Source organism: Porites lutea, chromosome 5 (assembly GCF_958299795.1).
Source record: "Porites lutea chromosome 5, jaPorLute2.1, whole genome shotgun sequence".
In the NCBI taxonomy this organism is placed as follows: Eukaryota; Metazoa; Cnidaria; class Anthozoa; order Scleractinia; family Poritidae; genus Porites; species Porites lutea.
The window spans coordinates 24,685,853-24,706,765 of record NC_133205.1 but is presented as its reverse complement, the minus strand read 5'-3'; the positions used below and the strand labels follow the sequence as shown (position 1 = coordinate 24,706,765).

The 20,913-nt window shown below is 37.3% G+C and overlaps 1 protein-coding gene across 1 annotated transcript in view; it reads right to left on the bottom strand.

The window, feature by feature from the left end:
• The window catches only part of LOC140936910 (S phase cyclin A-associated protein in the endoplasmic reticulum-like), a 32,871-nt gene that overhangs the window by 9,661 nt on the left and 2,297 nt on the right, over positions 1-20,913 (bottom strand). The window contains exons 2-24 of the mRNA XM_073386416.1: positions 19,937-20,063; positions 14,523-14,803; positions 13,499-13,599; positions 10,315-11,254; positions 9,317-9,377; positions 8,585-8,699; positions 7,901-7,940; positions 7,548-7,619; positions 6,612-6,752; positions 5,977-6,048; positions 5,784-5,813; positions 5,386-5,439; positions 4,785-4,856; positions 4,291-4,361; positions 3,785-3,866; positions 3,632-3,685; positions 3,360-3,452; positions 2,863-2,961; positions 2,153-2,283; positions 2,003-2,071; positions 1,581-1,707; positions 511-629; positions 122-245 (exon numbers count right to left, since the gene is read on the bottom strand). Of these exons, the coding sequence (XP_073242517.1) occupies positions 122-245; positions 511-629; positions 1,581-1,707; positions 2,003-2,071; positions 2,153-2,283; positions 2,863-2,961; positions 3,360-3,452; positions 3,632-3,685; positions 3,785-3,866; positions 4,291-4,361; positions 4,785-4,856; positions 5,386-5,439; positions 5,784-5,813; positions 5,977-6,048; positions 6,612-6,752; positions 7,548-7,619; positions 7,901-7,940; positions 8,585-8,699; positions 9,317-9,377; positions 10,315-11,254; positions 13,499-13,599; positions 14,523-14,803; positions 19,937-20,063 (3,075 nt within the window). The remainder of the gene's footprint in view (positions 1-121; positions 246-510; positions 630-1,580; positions 1,708-2,002; positions 2,072-2,152; positions 2,284-2,862; positions 2,962-3,359; positions 3,453-3,631; positions 3,686-3,784; positions 3,867-4,290; positions 4,362-4,784; positions 4,857-5,385; positions 5,440-5,783; positions 5,814-5,976; positions 6,049-6,611; positions 6,753-7,547; positions 7,620-7,900; positions 7,941-8,584; positions 8,700-9,316; positions 9,378-10,314; positions 11,255-13,498; positions 13,600-14,522; positions 14,804-19,936; positions 20,064-20,913) is intronic.

Below are 20,913 nucleotides of genomic sequence, written 5' to 3'. Positions count from 1 at the left end.
TTCGTCAAAAATACTCCGCTGCGCGTCTTATTTTCAACTCTCTTCTCGGTGATTCATCTGGTGATGAAACACTGCGTCTCATGTTTGATTTATTACTTCACTATTGTTGTTATGGCCTCACCTTCATTTGGTATGTAAGAAGATCAACAACAGAACCAAGCTTGTTTGTATAAACCATGTAACGGCAGTTGTCTAAGCAGTCACCACATGCGAGAGCCATCACATTGGCAACGCTACATAGTGCTCTACAAAGGAAAACGAGGACAGGCTTAAATATCCCCTTCTTGGATAGACAGAACAAACCAATTAGGCTGAATTTCAATTAAGAGCGCGTCCGATTAACCGTATTCGGAACAAGAAAAAACGGAATTTTGGCTACCGTAAAAGTGACTCTAAATATCTCTAAAAGGACAAACACTCTACACGTAAACCACACTTTGCCTGCGAATCCGAGTAGTATAAGTGCAGTAAAGTATGAAACCGTCTTGAGGCTAGTTTTAAGTAACCTACTTGTTCGGGACGATTGGTTTGACAGGTGGTTTGTCGCTAGTTATGTCTACAACCAGCAGGACTCTCGTGAGAGCGGTAAGACCTCCGAGATTGCAGAACGTCACCTGGTCTGCTGTAACCTACGTAAAAGAAATAATAAAATGGCATTTTTCAGTTGTGTAACCTCTTTAAAGGGGCAGTCTGGGTGTTTTGGGGAGGAAATGATGTTGATTTGGGAATGAAATAAATAAGGGAAGAAAAGGTATACACATAAACCAGTTAGTCCGCTAATGGCATCAGAGGCACCTTGTTGTGGTGGTGGACTATCTCGTATTTGTCTACTGATTATTCACTTCATATTTCAATTGTTAACAACCCCCAAATTCAATATTTTCCATTTTTCCGAAATTTTTAATAACCACTCCCCTAATTTTTACACATAAAGAAATATTCGAAAAATCATCCAAAAGTTCTTCAAACTGATTGAACCAAGGACTCCAAACTAATTGAGTCATTTTTTGACTGAATGAGATCTTGGCTAAATATTTAAACGAAAAACAATGCTTTTAACCAGACTGCCCATTTAAGGAGCTGAGGATGAAAGTAATCAGACGCTGCATGTAACAGGGAGTTGTGTGACGTATTTCTGAGTCCTCACGAGCTTCTAAAAGAGTTAAAACCGAGAGAGATGTCACCTGGCACCAGTTGTTCAAAAGGTGGACGGTGCTATGTACTGGATAGCCTGTGAGCGTGAAACTTGATTTTTTTTCGTTGTCTAGCACGTATCTACTGGATAAATCACTACTCAGACCATATCTGTGGATAAATATCGGTAGATAAATCTATTCCGATTTTGAACAACCAGAGCCCGATAGAGGGTATATGAGGTACAACTGCTGGGTTCCTTTTTTGCCTCCACATTGAACGGATCAATTTTTCATTTCTTGAAATCTCCTGTCGATTTCGTGTGCATTGATACACAAATATCCACAAGTAACCAAACTCCAAAAACAGATAGAAAAACGAGAGCATATATGTGGTGGTGGAGGTGGTGAGAGAATACAAGAACAGCCTATCCATTTTTTGTTTACCTTTGACTCCAACATCCTGCTCAATTCACCTAATGACCTCTCAAGTGATGCGACACGGTTTGCCGCCCAGGGACCTGATCCTTGAGACTGTAACTGACGATTGAGATCTTTCACAATCTTTTGAAGCCTGAAATACATGTCAATACATGACAATGAGTTGCAGTACTCTCATAAATATGCATAATTGCTTAACATCCTAAATATCATGCAACACTTTGACAGCAAATACTTGAGGGAACAGCCAATGCGCCCGCTTTGATCAGTCTGACATTGAATTTCTTCCCTACAAAGTAGTGCATCGACTTTCGTTCACCTTAGTTGTAAGTGCTGTGTAATATGTAGATGCTAAGATATTTTACTGTATTTTGAAGGATGCCTGTACCAGTTGGCAAACACAATGTCATGAAAGTAAACATATCTACCTTGGTTTCTTTGCTGACTCTTGTCGCTGAGAAGATGAAATGGACAAATTACTTTCATATTCGCGTCCTCTATAAGAAACAAGGAACAATATCGATTATTAATGGCAAAAGTTTAAGGCATTTTTTAACTGAAGTTATGGCAGAACTCACTTAGCTGACATTCTGGTTCTGAGTTTTTTCGCCCTCTTCCTCAGCGCTTTTTGACGTTCCAGATCCGCCTTTTCAGCTTCACCTGCCTGTTCCGACGGTAACTCCTTGATATATTGAAGCGAGATCGTGTCCTGTTATGAGAAAGATCCAACCAAAATTAGACATTTAATGACATATGTATGGATGCGTATAGAAAGAGTAGGAGTAGTGTACAACACGAGTTAGGCTGCATTGTAAATGGTTTCAAAAACTTCGAACGTAGATCTGTTCATCTGCTTACCGATCGCTGGGGGATAAATTGTGCTGGAAACGAAAATCAGAGGCAAAATTTTACAATGTCTTTTACCGGATTATCCTTAGGTTTTGTAACACCTAGTTTAAAAGTAAAGTAGGCGACCTTTGCAAAGTAGCCTGCGAGCAAGCTCTCCTATTTGGGCGTTCTCGCGAGACTTGCTTCGCTCGCTCAAATAGGAGAGCTTGCTCGCAGGCTATTTGCAAAGCCAAGCCACAACGATTGCTGTAACAGTCTTCTGACAACAAACTATCCCGCGTCAAAGGAGTTAGAAAGGGGAGAAGCAGGATGATAATGACCGCGAGAGAAAACTAAAAGGCACTTTCCTCCGCCCTTTCTAACTTCTGCCACGCACGCTTGATTACAAGTATCAACGATCACAGGATTACCCCAACCCTCTCCATCTTCGAGACTTCACCTTATCATCTGCCGATCCTTTCGCTGGTGGTATTTCAGACAGCGCTTGTTGATGCTTCTTGCCTCGTAAATGACTCAACAAGTAAACTTCAGACACAATCTACACACAAAGAAAACTGAGGATCAGCCGCATAGAAGGGGTAACACTCACAGAAACGTTCAGTTAGCACCCGCTATTACGCTTCAGTCCAAGAGCACAATGATTAAAATTTCATTTATAATAACCGCATTAAAATGATTCTACAGGGTAATACAAAACATGAGACTTGTTAGTATTTAGTACGTTATTACAAGGAGGAAAGTGGATCACAACCGTTCATTCTACTGGACTTAAGTGACAAAAAGATGCCCATAGCTTATAAACGGAGTAAAAATAAAAAAAAGACTCACAACTGATGAAAATCTAAAGATGTGTTCATTAAAAGCCTTCAAATCCGTAAAGCAGGGATCAACCCCTACAAAGTCACTTAATCGTATACATACGGCAGCAGAACGTACCTCAACGTTACACAGGGTACATATCTTTTTCCTATCATATGGCGTGACAGCAGGTACTTCGTCCTGGGTAGAATGGCGTGACACACCAGCAGCCTAAAATTAAAAACAAACTTAAAACGTATTCACAAATTATCAATCAAAAATCTCTTAGACCGTATTTCACTTAAAATAATACACTTAGACATTGTGTAAGACACCAAGGTCTATAAGATATACAAATGGGAAACAATTAGAGCAGTTTCCTGATTTATTTGAAACTTAACAATTTGCACCTTTTCTTTGACTTGTTCCAGCACTTGCTCATGCCGTCTTGTGGTTTCTGCTTGCTGAAAAAAGCGAAGATCAAAGTACAAAATTACACTTGAGGTTGACAGAAATGGTTAGAAATAGCTAACTCCAAAGCGAACTATAAAATTATTCATCACCTTTTGTTGAATTTTCAGTTGAAGTTGTTCAGTTGCTGTTTGAAGGGCCTCGTTACGAGCAGCTATACGCATCTCCCTCTCTCTGTTATAACAAACCACAAAGGTTTCCTCACATTTTTTGTTCTCATCTTCTTTTTCTTTTCTTTTTCCTAGTTAGCAATTTTAGATTTCGACACTTTTTGGATTAAAATAGTTAAAACGAACCAAAAACGACACTGTTCTTTTCAAACCAGAGAAAAATACTCAATACATAAATGAACGGTTTCTTGTTTGGAGGCGGCGTGGCCAAGAATTCAGCGCGTCAGACTTGGGCCCCGAGCTTAACTCCTCACCAGTATGTAAACAGCCGACTATAGTTGCCTCCTGTCAGCTGTTAACTATAAGTTCTATATATATTTATCGTTTCTACCTTTTAACTACAGAAGCTATCAACTACTTGGAGCAGTTAAGTACACTTTCCCTCTAAACCAAACCATACTTGTCCAAAATGTACTTGTTATCCGTACCTGGCTTTCTCTTTAGCGGCTTCCTCTCTCGCTTTCTCTCGCTCATGTTTCTCCCTTAAGTATTTCGCTTCCTAAATCAAACATGAGGAAGCTATGTTAGCTGTAGCCAAACACCAAATGTACGTTTCTAACTACAGCGGTCTCGTTTTACCAATATATTACAATAGGAGGTAGCAATGGGTAAAGGTAATACCTCTTCAGTCTGCACTTGTGATTTGCATGTATATATCGATATAAGTCTGGATTCAAGATATATAAAAAATACAAATTTCCAGGAACTAAATTTCTAGGCCAGGCTGTCACAGGCAAATAAAGAAAGAAACTCATTTAACTTTGCGTTTTTTTTTAGCTGAAGGCATTAAAATGCTTTTCACTTCTGCTGGTCACAGAGAAGGGCGAACAGATTATTTTTTGTGTTTGTGTCTCAGCGGTGGGGACAGCCAGCAGCCAGAGACCACAACCTGAAATAGTAACACCAAGAGCATTAACACAACCTGTTCCTGTTTTTTAAGCTGCACTTCTTCAAGTCTTGCCAGTCTTTCGGCCTCCAGCTGGCGACGCCTTTCCTGCAAAAACAATTTTTTTCCAGTTGGAGTTGTTATTGCGTTCGACGTCATGAGAACGCAACTACTAATCTAGGGGATAAAGAGTTCTGGACCGTTTATTGACGTTAACAACACTGACGCCTGGCTTTGTGAACATTAATCTATTTCATTCAGGAATGGTGATGTTTGCATGACACACTTCAAGACAACGGTGTAATTTTGTTTTGTTTTTGTTTTATCAACTTTATTGGCCTGAGTCTATCTAAATAAATAGTTACAGTAACGAAAAAAAGAAAAAACCAAAAGGTAAGGGGTACGACTTTGCATTTCTTGATATCAAAACGCGGAATCCCCTTTGCCCAGCCAGTTTTCTTCCATTCACTTTAAGTCTGAGATATCATCGACTTTATGTTTTCTTTTTGGAGATATCATCGAACTCACACTGTGACATTTCCAAGCATATCCGATCAAAAGTTACTCTAACCTCGAACGTACTACAAATGATCAGAAGAATGGAGCGTGAAACAGATTGACATGCAACCTCTCCTACCTGTGCGGCCGCTTCTTTAGCTTGTTGTTCTTCTTTCTTCCTTTGTCTTTCTTCCTGCGACACAAGAAACAGTAACGAATGATGCCTGTGTTCTCGTTCGTTTTACTATAATAATGTTCTGCGCGAATATTGAAAAGTTAAGGATTTCTCACCAGCAGTGACCATTGCTTTGTGATGGCTTCATTGTTAAAAAATTGATTTTAAGTTTAGTTCCTTAAATAAGAAAAATTGAAATTATATATTTTTGTTGAATACAAAAAGCGCCTACATCTGAAAAGTATGTGTTGACCTTTCAAGATTACAAACAAATGGTAACCGATTTTTTGTTAATTCGCCGACAAAAACTTGCCAAATTTATATTACCAACTAACCAAAATTTCGACCTTAATTTAAAATACCTGAATGTCTTGTAACCTTGCTTCATGGCCCTGCCGAAATCAAAATCTTTTTTTAGTGTAATAAATCATGGCAAATAATCACATTTGCTAGTTGGGTAGCTTGACAATGACAGAAACGGAAAGCAACAATGATAAACGTAAAAAAATACAACAGGAAACAGTGTATAAATTTATACGCATTTTTGTGTCATACCTGGTGTCTTGTAAGGACTTCAATCTTTTTATTCTGTGCTTCTAGTGTGTTAATGAAGGCAATTTCATTAACCTTGAAAAAACAACGAATAGTTAGAAAATAAAGAAGTGATCATCACAAGGTGTTCGTGAGTACTCACTTTACTATGGATGGGAATGGAGGGGGGGGGGGGGGGGGGTATAAAAGACACAAACCCTACGATGAGCCTAATGGATTCAAATGTTGTAAGTGAAAATTTGACAAATTAACTAATTAAAGTTACCGGTTTTGCGTGAGTGTGAAACTGTGTTTTGTGGGACAAGTAACACAGAAACATTTAAACTGTACACTTTTTTCTTCTAGTGATAGAGAGGGGCTATTTAAAGGAGACACCGTCTTTTTTAACATGGAGGACAGAGCGGGAAATGAGACCCCAATCCAGGCTTGAAGTGGAGCGGTGGGTTCACAACACTCCTTCTTCCGATGTAGAAGAAGCTAAGGCATGATTATGGCTTCCGCTGCTGCCAAAAGATTCTCGCAAACGAGAAGCCAGCAGAGCAGTAAATCTTAAATAAAAAGTGTAAAAGTTTGGGGACAATGAGGCCATTTATACAACGAAAAATAAGAAGTTCTTATATAGGACGTGTCTTTAGGACCTTGGCATCTTCTTCTTGTGCTTTACGAACTTTCTCTTGAAGTACGGACATCCTCTGCTGCTCCGCTCTTCTCTGCTTCTCGTCAAGATGCTGCTGACGCTGATGTATCAATTCATCTTTCAGCTCACGAGCTTTCTGGACCTTAAAAGTTTCAGTGTAAGAAACAACAGACAAAACAACTTCAGTAAATTCTATAGAAAATTGAGATGGCTGCGCGTTTATAACACAGCTGTGGTAGAATTACTCGCTTTTATACAAGCTACGCGTGGAAGCTACGCGTGCTGTGGTTGGTCGTTGCCCATGATCTATTACAGAACAGATACATGGATGACGTCACGGGAAACTTGTTTTCTTTGCTTTGTTCAACATGGCGCGCGGTCTTGAAAATGTTGGTGAGATTATTTCGGATTAAGCAAGTGAAAAGCCTCCAAAAAAGTTTAGCAGGTGCTGTATACAGAAAAGAAAAATGGAAAAACGGAGACAAAAAGAGTTCTAGACAACTTGAGATTGCCTCAACTGCAAGAAAACTTCATAGACAAGCAAATCTTGTTGTCTCTCGTCAAACTGGTTTTCCGAGTGCGAGCCTCCATTTATTGATAAAACCGATGGTTTCAACTGAGCCCGCTATACCAAGTGCACGGCTATAAGGCCTGGATTTGAAACTGTATCGCAGCAACATGCCGCGCATGCTCAACAAAGATCTTACTCGGGTCATGCAGAGTCTTTCTCGAATACGCCAAAATCGAGCAAGCGAAAGAAAGGCTAAGATAACACGAGCAAGTTTAAATTGCACACAAGAACTCACTGCCAGTCGTAAAATCACACACTTAAACTATCAAGTTCTAAAAATATTCTAAAATATAAAAAAACTTTAGTATATAGAGAAATAAACTACAATTTCTAAAATATATTCTTTGATATAAAGCACTACAAAACCTTTTCAGAAAGCATCTGAAGACTCTGAAGCCTTTCATCTAGCATACGCTCCCTTTGCTGTTGCGCCTTTTTCTATTAGAAAATAAAACAAACAAACAAACAAAGAGTCTACAGTCCAAAATTTTATTTTATTTATTATTAACTTAAGGTTCCTGGGACTTTTTTTCCAAAAAACGCCGTTTGAAGAAGGCATGTACAAGGTTTCATTTTTTTGGAAAAGGTTCCGCGAAAAGCCAGAGCATTGTGGCATTAGATTCAACTGGACGTAAGGGTGGGTTGCGCAACAAGATCAGTTTTTTTTGGAATGTTTACAAGGTTTTTTGCTTGAAATGTAAACTCTGGCCAAACTGTACCTGTTTTTCTTCGTGAATGCGAATAACTTCCTCCAACGGTCTGTAAAAAATGCAATTCCTTTTTCTATTAGTAACAAGTAAAATATCATTTTTTTAATGTGCGCAAATGATTTCATTACTTTTACATGTAAATTAGGCTTCCTAAGGGTGCCTAGATTAACATGTCCAGCAAAAAAATCCCAAAATCATTTTTGCACAACATATAAACAAAAAATTAACTAATAACAATTTCTACCACTAATAAGGACAACCAGAACAAAGAGTTCTGACGACAGAATTTACTTACAAATACAATGTAATTTGGACGACAGAGAATTCTAAGACCAGAAAGAAAAAAATTCCGAGCTCAAGGTGAGAATCAAACTCACGACCCCCCAAGTTATAGTTCGGATGTTCTAATCACTGAGCTACTGGAAGCACTAAGGCGAGCAGGGTCAAAATTAATTTAAGGCAGGCATATATATGTTCATACTGTACAGTCGTTATGTACAAAGCATCCAGAATAAACGGTGGAGTTACCGACAAGTAACTTCATGATGCCAAAAACAAAAAAAAATAGAAACTTAATATACATATATATCATAATTAATCATCACAACGTTAACCATTTATGCAGTCAACCTAGTTAAAAAAATCTATCTAGACAAAAGTCATAAAAATTACTCAGAAAAGGAATTACTTCACCTTTTTCTTGAAGGTGAAGAGAGCCTCTGGTGTAGATGAACAGCTCTGCCAGGCGGTCTCTCTGCTTGCTCCACTAAATCACCCCAACTGCATTCCTTATCATCCGAGTGATCAGCTGGAATATGTCAAAGGTTTTAATATCATAAACATAATAGCTTTAACAACAGGAATAATACACTACACAGATACACTTTTCACTTTGAATCTGGTTTCCAAACAGGTTGTTGAAGCAACAGCCACTTTAACCAACAGTCCTGACAGGGTACGGGTGACCATATTCAAGGAATTCACGTACATGTGCGACATGTGGCTGCTAAACCGAGCTACATTTGAGATGGACAAACCAAGTGTTATTCATTTAGTAGTATCTACTTATTTACTATTATTAGTATTATTATTATTAATTTTTTTTGTTTTAATTAGTTACACTTTCACGATCCAACGGATGCTTGTATATCAATGGGGAATGAGACTGATATAACCTCTGAACTGGCTCTCTGGGAAAGATAAGGGTGAAAAGAAGTGAAGAACATGCAAAAGGACAGGGAGAGGTGAAATTTCTCCCCTTTTCTTCACACCACATTGCCCTGGATACTGTTCACAGGTGAGGATAGATATTGCAGTTACAACAGCTATTACCCCGACAGAGTAATCAGTTGCTGATGCTGCTTTGTCAAAATGTAAATAATTTTATTACAAAAACACTGGGACTTTTAGACTTTGATCACATACCATCATATTTAGCAATCATTTCTTCCCATGTAAGGGATGTACCAGAGTTTACCAACATGCTCTATGAGAAAAAAAAAAACAGACTCAGATGATCATCAATCAATTTAACAGCAAATTTTTCAATAACTAATCATTAATTTGCACTGCACTCAGACACATAAATGGAAGTGACAATATCGCCACAAAATCCAAACTGTAATCCAAATGGCACACAAAAGGGCAAACAAATACATACCCCCTTATTTTGTCATTAACCCCTTGTCAACCGTCAAGACTTGTGCGTCCACAATGAAGCATATTGAGCACCATATTGCAGCTTTTTCATAGTGCCAACTCTAGGGTATCACATGGGAAAACGCTCCAATAATTGGAGGCATTTTTCAGGCACCTCTTTATTTATAAATTTTGATTGTTAAGTCATTAAAACCTGTTAACAGACCCCTCTTCTAAGCATACACTTCATCATAGTCCCTGCAGCAACATAAAAATCCTTTAAATGCAGACACCTCTCTTAAGACTTCAAATACAAATTCTCCAGACAGAGGCCATACATCCTTAAAAAATTAGTTAAGAGAATCCGATTAAAGATCAAAGCATTTTCCCTTTGGTAATATTTTTTATGAATTCTCATAACCCATTATCTTGATGATGTAAGGATATTGTTAGAAGAGAACTGAAGTTGGTTGCTTGGGAACTTAAAGTTAATTGGACACTTTTTTGGTCCAAAGGGTATGTTGAGGTTCAGCTGTACCTGCTTCCATGTATTATAAGTAGCCTGCGCAGCAAGCGTTTCTGTGTGGTTTCTAGGCAAAGAAAGACCAAGGAATGACAAGGCACAGGATGTTCTGTTTTGACGGCGCAAAAATGGAACGAGAGCTCTTTTACTTGCACCATTTTTTGTGCAGTCTTTGACTCTCGTTCCTTATTCTTTGCTCCAAAACTACACAAAAACGATTGCTATGCAGGCTAATGTATAAGCGATAAAAAGGAGCACTTACACTGTCACCATTTGTAGTACCACTACAGTTCAGTGAATGGTCATAAACTTCACTGCCATTATCCAGGTCTTCTTTTTCATCACTGTCAATCACCTGACTCTCATTTTCTCCATTTATCTGAGTCACTAGCTCCTCCTCCTCTGCAATTTCCTTAGTCAAGCTCTCTTCGTGTTCAATAACGGACGTAATTATCTGGTTTTGACATTCTTCAATCTGTCTTGACAAACTCTCCTCCTGTTCTGTTGCAGCAGACAGAGCTTTCTCGTGTTCAATATCAGACAAAGAAGCCTGTTCTTCATCATCTGGTGAAGTGTCGATCATTTTGTCTTTAAAATTTTCTGCCAAGTTCTCAGCTTTCACTGAGCTTGAATAAGCTTCATCATTAGCATCTTTTTTTGTATGTGAACCTTGATTGTCAAGAGCTCCATTGCTAGTTATACCATTCATGACTTTTGTTGTTTCCAAATGGTTCAGGTTCAATTTGATATCTGTCCTTCCGTTTGAAGCTTTTTCTGAAGCAGCTCTATTGCATTTCCTCGTATTACTGCTGTGCGTCTTTCTTCCACGATGAACAGTCTCCCAGCCTTCATCATCACCATCATCATTCACATCTTGAATGACACAGCCACCAATATGCCCGGGCAAACTCTTTGAACTCAAACTAGAATCCTGACCTGGTCTTGCCTCTGTAGTTTTCACTGCATTGTTCACACTGGATGACGTTCCCCTTACTCTGTCAGCCCATGACTGAACAGGCGCTGAACTGTTTGATGTCTGATTAAGTGACTGTGGTGTCTGAGGCATGGCCTGAGGATTAAAGTCCAGGGTACGGACAGGACTAGTGGAACCCTTGTCTAGAGATGATTGTAAAACATTTGCACTAGAGAACAGTGTTTTTCCAGGTGAAGATTTTCTCACCTCCCAAGCTAGGGATGTTGGTCTGTGAAGGCAAAAAATAAAGATTAATAAATTACGTATTTTACTGAAAGAGGGCTGTCCAGTTAGAAGCAAAAAATATCATACGTGCTGATCCAAATAAGGGTTGCATCCTCCCAGTAACATTATAGCACATATTTATTGTTTTGACACGAGTTAATTTTGAAATACTAATGATACTGATTTTGGCATATTAAAATACCGTATTTGTTCGAATAAGCGCCCAACCTTGAATTGGCGGCCACCTTAAATAAGTGCCCATCCTGAAGGCAGAAAAAGTTAATAAATGCCCACCCCACCTGCTCTCCCTCCCAATCAAACTCAAATAAGCGCCCACCCCCACCCCACCCATTTGAGTGACAATGAGATTGAAATTTAAATTGAATAAGAACTAATAAGAGACCTCCCTGAAAACAGAGTTTTCTTCAGATTATTTTGCAGAAACCTTGCTTTGTTACTTATGTGTTTACACTCAAGCAGTTAATGTTTATGTCAGTAGAATTTCTATTGTTTAGTGAAGTAACTTTTTTTATTGAAGTATTAATAATAATTAGTGTTTACACTTGTGACAAATTTACCTAGATAAGTCAACCTTGTAACCTAGGTATAGGGCAATAGTAGCAAAGTCTAGAAAGTTCTTTTGAAATGCTACTAAAACAGAACCATGAATCACATAAACAGTATATTCAGTTACATCATCACTGGCAATAAAATAAATAAAAAAAGATGGCAAATTTACATTGTAGTATACATTAAGTCTCAGTTTTTATTTTTGATTTAAATTATTATTTCCTTGTTTCTTTTGGCCATGGTAATTTTAAAACAAATGAAATATGAAATTTGAACTAAAATTAAATACTGCGGATTCAGGACTAGCGTTTAATGACGTCAGTTATCGCGTTCGTTATCACAGTTGATTGGTTGCGTTGCAAGGCAAATTGTCAGGCGTTACGAGGCTGGATGATAAGGCGCGTTGTCTTATCGATCTGTATGTCATGGCGATTGAAATCAAGATAGAATACTCCTATTCTACAAAAAGAATAACTCCAGTATATATTGTCGAAGAAGAGCTTATGACCCTGGAATACAGCAAGTTCGTAGAACGCATTGTGAACTAGGTGCGCCATCTCCGAAGGATGAATTCATTGCGACTTACAGTAAAGGAAACTGTCGACGCATAGATTTGTCCTGAAAGTATTTCAGCTTGCAGATGAACGGTTTGTTAGACAAAGGAGCTAAGAGCATCAGAATAAGAGTATTTGAATTCATGTCACCAGCCGTAGATACTGGTATTCACAGAGTAGAAAACATGGCTGAGACGGGAGCAGAAGATCGCGAGCTAACACGGACGCATGTTTGATGCTCACTAAATTTACAAATCGACCGGGAAATATCATTGTTCATGGGTTACCTCCTCCGTCAATGATTTTATCGAGGATGATATGTCTTAGGTCAGAGGATAAAGGTTTTCCAGGGATATAAGAGCGACCGCTCTTGCTTACGTTTAACATGTTTACATTCTTTAAGGCGCCTCTTCTCTGACAGAACGCTATCATCCCCCGCCTAGCAACGTGTGACAATTTGCCTCGCAATGCAACCAATCAACCGTGATAACCAACGCGATAACTGACGTCATTAAACGCTCAACCTCAATGCGCAGTAAGGATAAAGATAAAAACTCTACGTGCATGGAATGTATGATGTTATTATACTGTAACCCTTGCAAAAAAGTATTAGTAGTTGTACTTGGACATAAGGGGGACATAGGGGGCATGTGTGGCCGAGCGGTTAACACCCCGAACTCCGGATCTGGAGATCTGTGGTTCAAGCCTCACTCTCAGACAAGGAACTTTACTCCACTTTGTCTCTCCTCACTCAGGCCCGGGTTGTTCAAACGTTGGATAGCCCTATCCACCGGATAAATCACTATCCAGCTGATAAATATTGGGGAAACTAATTGCGCTAAACAGTGGATAGCGATTATCCAGCGGATAGTGTTATCCACCTTTTGAACTACTAGGACCAGGTGTATAAATGGGCACCAGTGACATACTACTGGGTTTAACCCCGCGATCAACTAGCATCCCATCCAGGGGGAGTAGCAATACTCTTAGGCACACTTCATGCTAAGGGGGATAAGCTCTGGCCATTTGGGTCTTTGGCTCGTGTGCACCTTTACCTTTTTTTTTTACATGTTACTACAGTGTATAGGGTGTACAATTTGTTGTACATATTACTACTGGTTCACCTGTCCTTGTAGTCAGCTTTTTCAAAGGCATCTTGTACATTTATTCTATCAATAAGAGCACTAAAATCACGGCGACACTGATCCAGCATCATAATAACCTCCTGTCAAAATAATAATGGACAACAAAAAGGCACAGTAATTTTTCTAACTTAAAAGAAATAATGACAGTATTTAAAGTGCAATTCTGAATTAGTCACTTTCTGTTATCTATTGCTACATGTAACTAAAATGTATTTGCTGTTGTCTATTAGTTGTTTACCCCCTCCCTTTGCCTACCCCTATCCAAAATTGAGAGTAAATGACTTTGTGATGATAAAACAGAGCTACAAAATTGATTATCGAATAAAGTCTTAATAAACTTTACCAATGACCAGCAAATTCCTATCTGCAGTAACACATGTTGACCAAACTAATTAAAAAACAAAAAACGTGAAGAAAATCCACCAAAGTGCATGAATTGTAATGAGTTTGTTGCCATTTTTGGGCAATTTGTCTGACTAAAACAGTGATCTGGCCGAACATATGATTGTGTTTTTAACAAAGAAAAACATTTTTTTTTTCAGGCCAGTAATAACAGGAATTGAGCAAGGCATTAGCCCTAATAGATCAATCAGCTTCAGTGGCAGATTCATAGCTTCAAGTAAGTGGGGTACCTGTCATCCAGACCCAAGAATACAGAGGGACCCCTCCCCAATCAAAAATAATTTTTGTCAGCCCTGCAGACTTACGTTTGGCCTAAAAATAAAGATGGGACCTGCCCCCCCTCCCCTGGGCCCCTCCCTTAAACTCACCAATGTACTGTACCCAAATACATTGAACTCAAATCAAGCAAAAAGACCATGCAGGTTTTGCATACAATTAATAGTAAACCTATAATTAGTACCTTACTGGTACAATATTTTCTCGTTTTTTGCCATTAGAAAAAATCGCATACTTATAAAAGTACCAGCGAAATTTGGTACAAATAAGGTCAAAGAAAACTTTCGAAAAAAGAACATTCCTACAGCTGGAGTGCTCAAGGTACCTGACATTCCACAATACTCTCGTCAACCTCACAAGTGCCATATATTTCATCCACCGCTCTTTTCAGGTTATCAAACAAATAGCTCCAGTAGCGAGCTCTCAGGTCATTTTTCTTCCCAGAGAAAGAACCAGACAGCTTTCTGCTTCCCGATCGAGATCTTGCTGGCGACTTCCCTCCTCTCTTTTGTGCGGGTGATCCCTCCCTCTCAGATGAGCCAGACTTTTCAGGTGTAGAGGTACGCCTTTTGCTCACCATCTTTGGCTTGGATTTCTTTCCCTTTTCTGCTTTGATCAAGGAAAGAAATGAAATGTGTTAGACTATTTTTGAGAATTTTGCAGGACTGATCCCGCTACTGATACCAGTATTAGTGATCCATGTTTAAAACCGCAAAAAATATATGTGACCTCAATAAAATAATAATTACAGACAGGTGCATGGAAAAAGGCCCCAAGACACATCTGATTAACTGCTAATTTCTCCTTCAAAAGGAGAATTTGATATTATATAATAAGTTACTTAGAACCTGATTTGAGGCTTCCATTCAATCCTGGATTCAGTTATTTCAATGCCTGCTATTACTCTTTCCTGGTAAAATTGCACCAGTTGTACCTGTCGATTTCCAAATTAAATTCATCATTTTTCTTCTTGTTTTCAAAGCATTGTAAGGCAAAGGAGATAGATCTTCTTGAAACCTGAAGTTGTGAGCAGCTATTTTTGAGATAAAACAACCTGAGGTTGCTTCAAGTCCCAAAGACCGAATTTAAATCATTTAAAGAGGGAGCTTTGCCCATTCCACAGAGCAAAGTCGAACTAAGATGCTCCTTAAATATTTACAGTTGTAAGAGACATCTTAGAGCCTATATACTTTTTTAAGAAAGCTAGCTTTCAGAACTGAATGACTTTTAAATATTATTTTCTATAAATTTAATTTGTTTGTGAATTCGGTTCTACTTTAAAACATTGAATAGTTTTTTTTAAGTACTTTAGAATTTACTCATTACTATGATCATCATTATACCAGACAACATCCTACTGAATATAAAAAACATGGTGCTTTGCTCAGTTCAAACATTCTCTGGGATACCAATTTTTCTTACTTTTGAATAAAATAAACTAAAAAAAATATTGAACCAAGCTAGAGTGGAAAATAATAACACCAAATGAAATTATTAGAATCAGCACTCTGATTTGTGAAATTTAAGTGTGTTGAAACAAAGCGACACCTAGAAAAAATGTTGTTTATAAATTATAGATATTAAAACAAAAACTGAGAAAAAATACATGTAAATGCATTGATATAATGCTGCAATGCTATACTAAGAGATCTATGGTGAACAACATAAAATGCTAATAGAATGCATCATAACTAGAAAATATATTAATTTGTTCCATCAAAGAACAATGATGTACATGTAACCGGTCTTTATAACCGTAAAATCATTATTTAGACCTAAGCAATGTTGACAAATTTATGCAGGGAGTGGCTTCAGTTTGAGCACATTAAATTTTATAATGCACATCAAATCATGATAAAAAGCAAAGTGACATAAGCAGACAGCTAATAATTTCTGTTTGCAGTTGCGAGGAAATAATAAATACAGAGTTAAAAAAAAGCTGAACTTTCCTCAGCAAAGTAAATAATATTTTTTATACTACTGTATAGTCAGTACAAAAAATTAATTTTCAATCCACCAAGCAGATACTGTGAGTTATTTCACTTTTATGTATTTGTAAAACTTGAAATGAAAACTGTAATGATCACACACCAGACAGCATGCAAACATTACACATTTCATTACCAAACTATAGTGTAACTTAAAGGTCAACAAGGTCATTTTTTTTTAAAACTTGGACATGATATTACAAGTTTATTGTTTGGAGGATACAGGATTTTGTGTACATCATGCAAAGTATTATTTTCAAATGAATGAGAAAATTACAGAGAAATAATTTGTATTTTTTATGCCTTTCTAGCCACCAAAGCTTTTACTACTTTTGAAGCGAGAAAATATTGTATTATCATCATAATATTGTACTGTTCATAAGGCACAAACAGGTTCACTTATTAAGTTTTCATGATAATCTTCTTGGGTTTCAATTCAAAAGAACATTTTTGTGGCCTGAACAGTAAATCCTTGATCAAAATCATGTGTGAAATTTCAAACAGTGTTTCTACCATTTGAAATCCACTTTAAAAAATCGAGAATTGAAAGAAAACCCACTATGAAAATGTTTATGTAAGCGGTTACAAAAAAGTGTTTTCCTTTCAAAAATGTAGACATACCAATCCAGAATTGATCAGATGGCAATGCATATAAGTTCAACTTGTCCTTCCTCATTTGTGTTCAGCGTTCCACTCTGATTTTACACTTAAAATAAGCAACATTATGTTATCCCTGCGCTAGGTGTGTTTTGGGTACAATTCATTAAATTGAATTCTGAGTTCAACTGCAAAGGAAGCAGTAGACAATCATTTCAAAACAATATGACTGAAAGAAGTGATTTGAATATAAACAAAGAAAATTTGTGACTAAAAAAGGAAGGTCTGCATATCATTACACAGCACATATTATTATGATATTATGCAAAAAGTAAAATATTTACATTATACTACTTCAAAAAGAATGGAATCAATGAGGGAAAATATGTTAAACATTACTGGGAATTATGGAAATGAACACTTCACAACAGATTGTAGATCACAGCAGGAAAAAGGAAATAAATATATTTTGCAAATGCAAATTAATTTTCACATTATATAGCATTTTAAAAAATCTGACAATCTGTCTGAAAAGACAGCCATTTAACACTGTTGTAAATTAAAATTAACATGCCACAAGCTAGGGAAGAGGAGGCTATAGGCCTATTCTTTTTTACCTTTGCTATCTGTTTTTTCTAGAAAGAAATGTAAATCCAAATTATTTTGTTCAGTAGCTTCGAGTCTGTTATGAAACAGATTCAAATGTGCATAGGTGTAACAAATGAGAATAGATAGCTGAATTCATCTTTCTTGCTTTTATCATAATGTTCACTGAAACGCCAACAGCAAAAAGCAAAAACAGCAATAAAAATCACATTCGACCAGGCCAGTCTTACTCAAGCTTTCAAAGTACACCATATACAGACATGAGTTAGATAACTAGAGTTAAATCTTTCTGCAATGTGTAAGAGTTATGTTAGGACTAGATGTATGGTCTTTCCTGTCATGAGCATGACCAGACTTCCATGGGACCAGAAAAAGTGTCTACTTACTACCAAAATAACTGAAGTGACTTTGCAACTTTCCAATTGACTTGTTATGCTGAAAAGACCTTTGAGCACCCAAGATCATTTCAACCATGAAAATGAAGCATTGGTATAATGCTCTTCTAAAATCCTAAACAATTGACGATTTTATTGTTTCCAAAACATCCCAGATTTTGCAGACTAGTAAAAGCTCTTGAAATCATAAGTATTACTGATGGTCTGGGACCGTAGGGGACAAATAAGGAGAACTGAGAGCATTTCTATTTTCCCAATGCATCCTTATACTGGTATTGTGACCTAGTTTGAAGTATAATTCCTGACATTTGAAAACTCAAAATTTTGTATTGTCAGGGATATCAGGGATCAATGGAAGATCATTTTTCTGGACCCAATCCTCTCACTTTCTAGCTCTGATCTTTCCTATAATAAAAATATTATCAAAATGAATAGGCTGGGACAAACGCTGGAATTTTCCTGAGATACATGTATCTGCAAAATTGGGGATGATCAAGAAACAGTGAAATCCCCAAGCATATGAAATTTTCCAGTCAGATGAAAACCAGCAATGTTAAAAATGCAGTGCGTGTATGTTGCTGGGACCATGGCTATAAGGTGTCTGTTACAGGTCAAAATGAAATTCAGGTTAAAATTTTTTCACCTACAGTCTCAGTCAAAATTGTTGTGACACTTTTTTGTCTTCTGGCCCTCCCAATGTTGGTTCACAAGATTTGGTAAGTTACAGCAGCTGTAACTGTGATATCACTGCTTTTTCTGCTAGGAAAAGAAGATGGACAATAAGGGAAAAAAAAAGGGTTGAGTTGAAGTGTCCCTACTATTTTTGTCTGAGACTGTAGGTTGATTCTCAATTTCTTTTGTCTACTAGCCCTAATTAATTCATGAATAATCAGCGCTAGGAGACAAAGGGAATTAAGAATCAACCTAGCAGAAAAGATTTTAACCTGAAACTAATTATTTTGACCGGTAACATGACCTCTTACAGGAAGGGTCTTTCTAAGGGAAGTGTCCATTAGCAGGGGTAATAATAAGAAAGCACTCAATAATGCCCAGGGTGTACTCCCAAACAAAAGGGATCAGACAGGGATGCTCATTGTAAAATATTTTCCAATGAGCATACCTTTAATTTGGGAGTACTCCCTGGGCATTAAAATTTTGACAGCTCCTCAAGCGGACCCTCAAGCCCTGGCCCTCAAGCAGGGCTCAGGCTTCATGAGTCATAGCCATTTCAATATTTGTGCTAAAGACGTTGACATTGAATGCTCCCTTCCACGTACCACGATAGCACTTGGTTTGTTTTATATAGCTACATCATGAACCTATGGTCTAATCAATAATTATTGTACATGTACGAGTAAAATGTTTTTCGTGCAGGCTGAGCTTGCAAAAAAATGAAGTTCTGTCACAGTGAATGGAACCTGGGCACAAGTTACAATAATGTTAGGGTATCAGTTTTCAGGTTCATCATGTGATTCAGTATTTGTTTCTTGCCGAACAGTGCAACAGCGTCTACCCCAGGGTTTGAGCTAGGATTTGATCACTCTGGGACAATTTTTCCCCTTGGCTAAAATTTTGGGGGACATTTTTTTTAAGTATTACTAGAATTACTGTACTAAACCGTATATAAATTCAGTAATCAGTTTTGTTAGGGTTATAATAAAAAACTGTGAATTAATAAAAAGTTTATTCATTTTTCTGGTAATCAACAATCTATTATCTCCTTCCTAAAAATTAAGAACCTAATTAAGAACCCACTTAGCCTAAATTGCCAATAAGTACCCCGAAATACAAGAACCTATTTTGCCAGTCTTTAAAAAAAGTAGGTTCTCATTAGCGGGCGTTTACTGTATCTCTATGTTCAGAGGTGCTACGTGTCACTGAATGCAAATCAGGAAACTGTCGGATCAGCACAAGCTAAACATATTTTGCATATAACATGCAACATGAAGCATAACTGGCATTTGCAGTTTAAACACTTCTCTTAAGTATTCTTACAAAATAAACTCAACAGTTAAAATACCTGATGCACATAACTTTTCATTACAGTTACAAAAATATTGTATTTGAGTTTTACTACTCAGCAAAAAAACACTTCCTACAGGTTCAGGTCCCTACACCGTATGTCCCAAGCAGATGAAGGTAAACTTTCTTACCTTCTTCATCAGGATCTGTAACTGGAACAGACCATGTGACCAGATTCCGTGCTGCTCTCCCTTCCTGCTCCACCAGTTTACGAACATGATCATGACTGTTTGTGCGATGAACATTTTTTTGTTGATGCTAACAAAATAAAAGAAAATTGAGCAAAATTTCTAGCACAAGTGGAATAGTTATTTTATCAAGAACGCCCTCAAAATGTCAATGAATCTTCCCTATATTTTGTATTAAAAAAAATTCACCCCTGGTAAGGGAGCTTACCAAAAGCAAAACAAAGGTATGGGGTAATTATTTTAAAGGTGCAGCGAAGTACAAATCTAGCTTGACTAATAAATAAGCCTGCTTAGCTGGTTCTAAGGGACAAATATTCTGTTAGAGCATAGTTTAATGGCCCCTATACCATGATGGCTAAGCTAATCAAAACTCTATAATTGTATGATTTTTTTCTCCAATGATTTACTTTTTGCCCATGCACCGCATGTATATATGTTACAGGTCAAAATTAAATTCAGCTTAAAATTATTTAACCTAGGTTGATTCTCCACTTCCTTTGTCTCCTAGCCCTAATTATTCATCTATAACATATATACCAGTAAATATAAGGAACTGAAAAAAAAAGTTTTTACACTAAAATGAATATTATTCATCCTCATAACTATTGTACGGAGTTTTACGAATAGTCTTTCACGCACTAGTCTTTATTTTAGCCTTAAGACAAGTTTCGTTTATTCAAACCTCTTCAGTTTGGCTAAAACTGTTACAATATTGTAACAGTTTTAGCCAAACTGAAGAGGTTTGAATAAACGAAACTTGTCTTAAGGCTAAAATAAAGACTAGTGCGTGAAAGACTATTCGTAAAACTCCGTACAATAGTTATGAGGATTATTTCCAAGTCTTTCGAGGTTTCAGCAAGAAAAGTTACCCAGAGAATATTATTCAGAAGCCCTTAAAATCTCAAATGTAGGTGAATGTT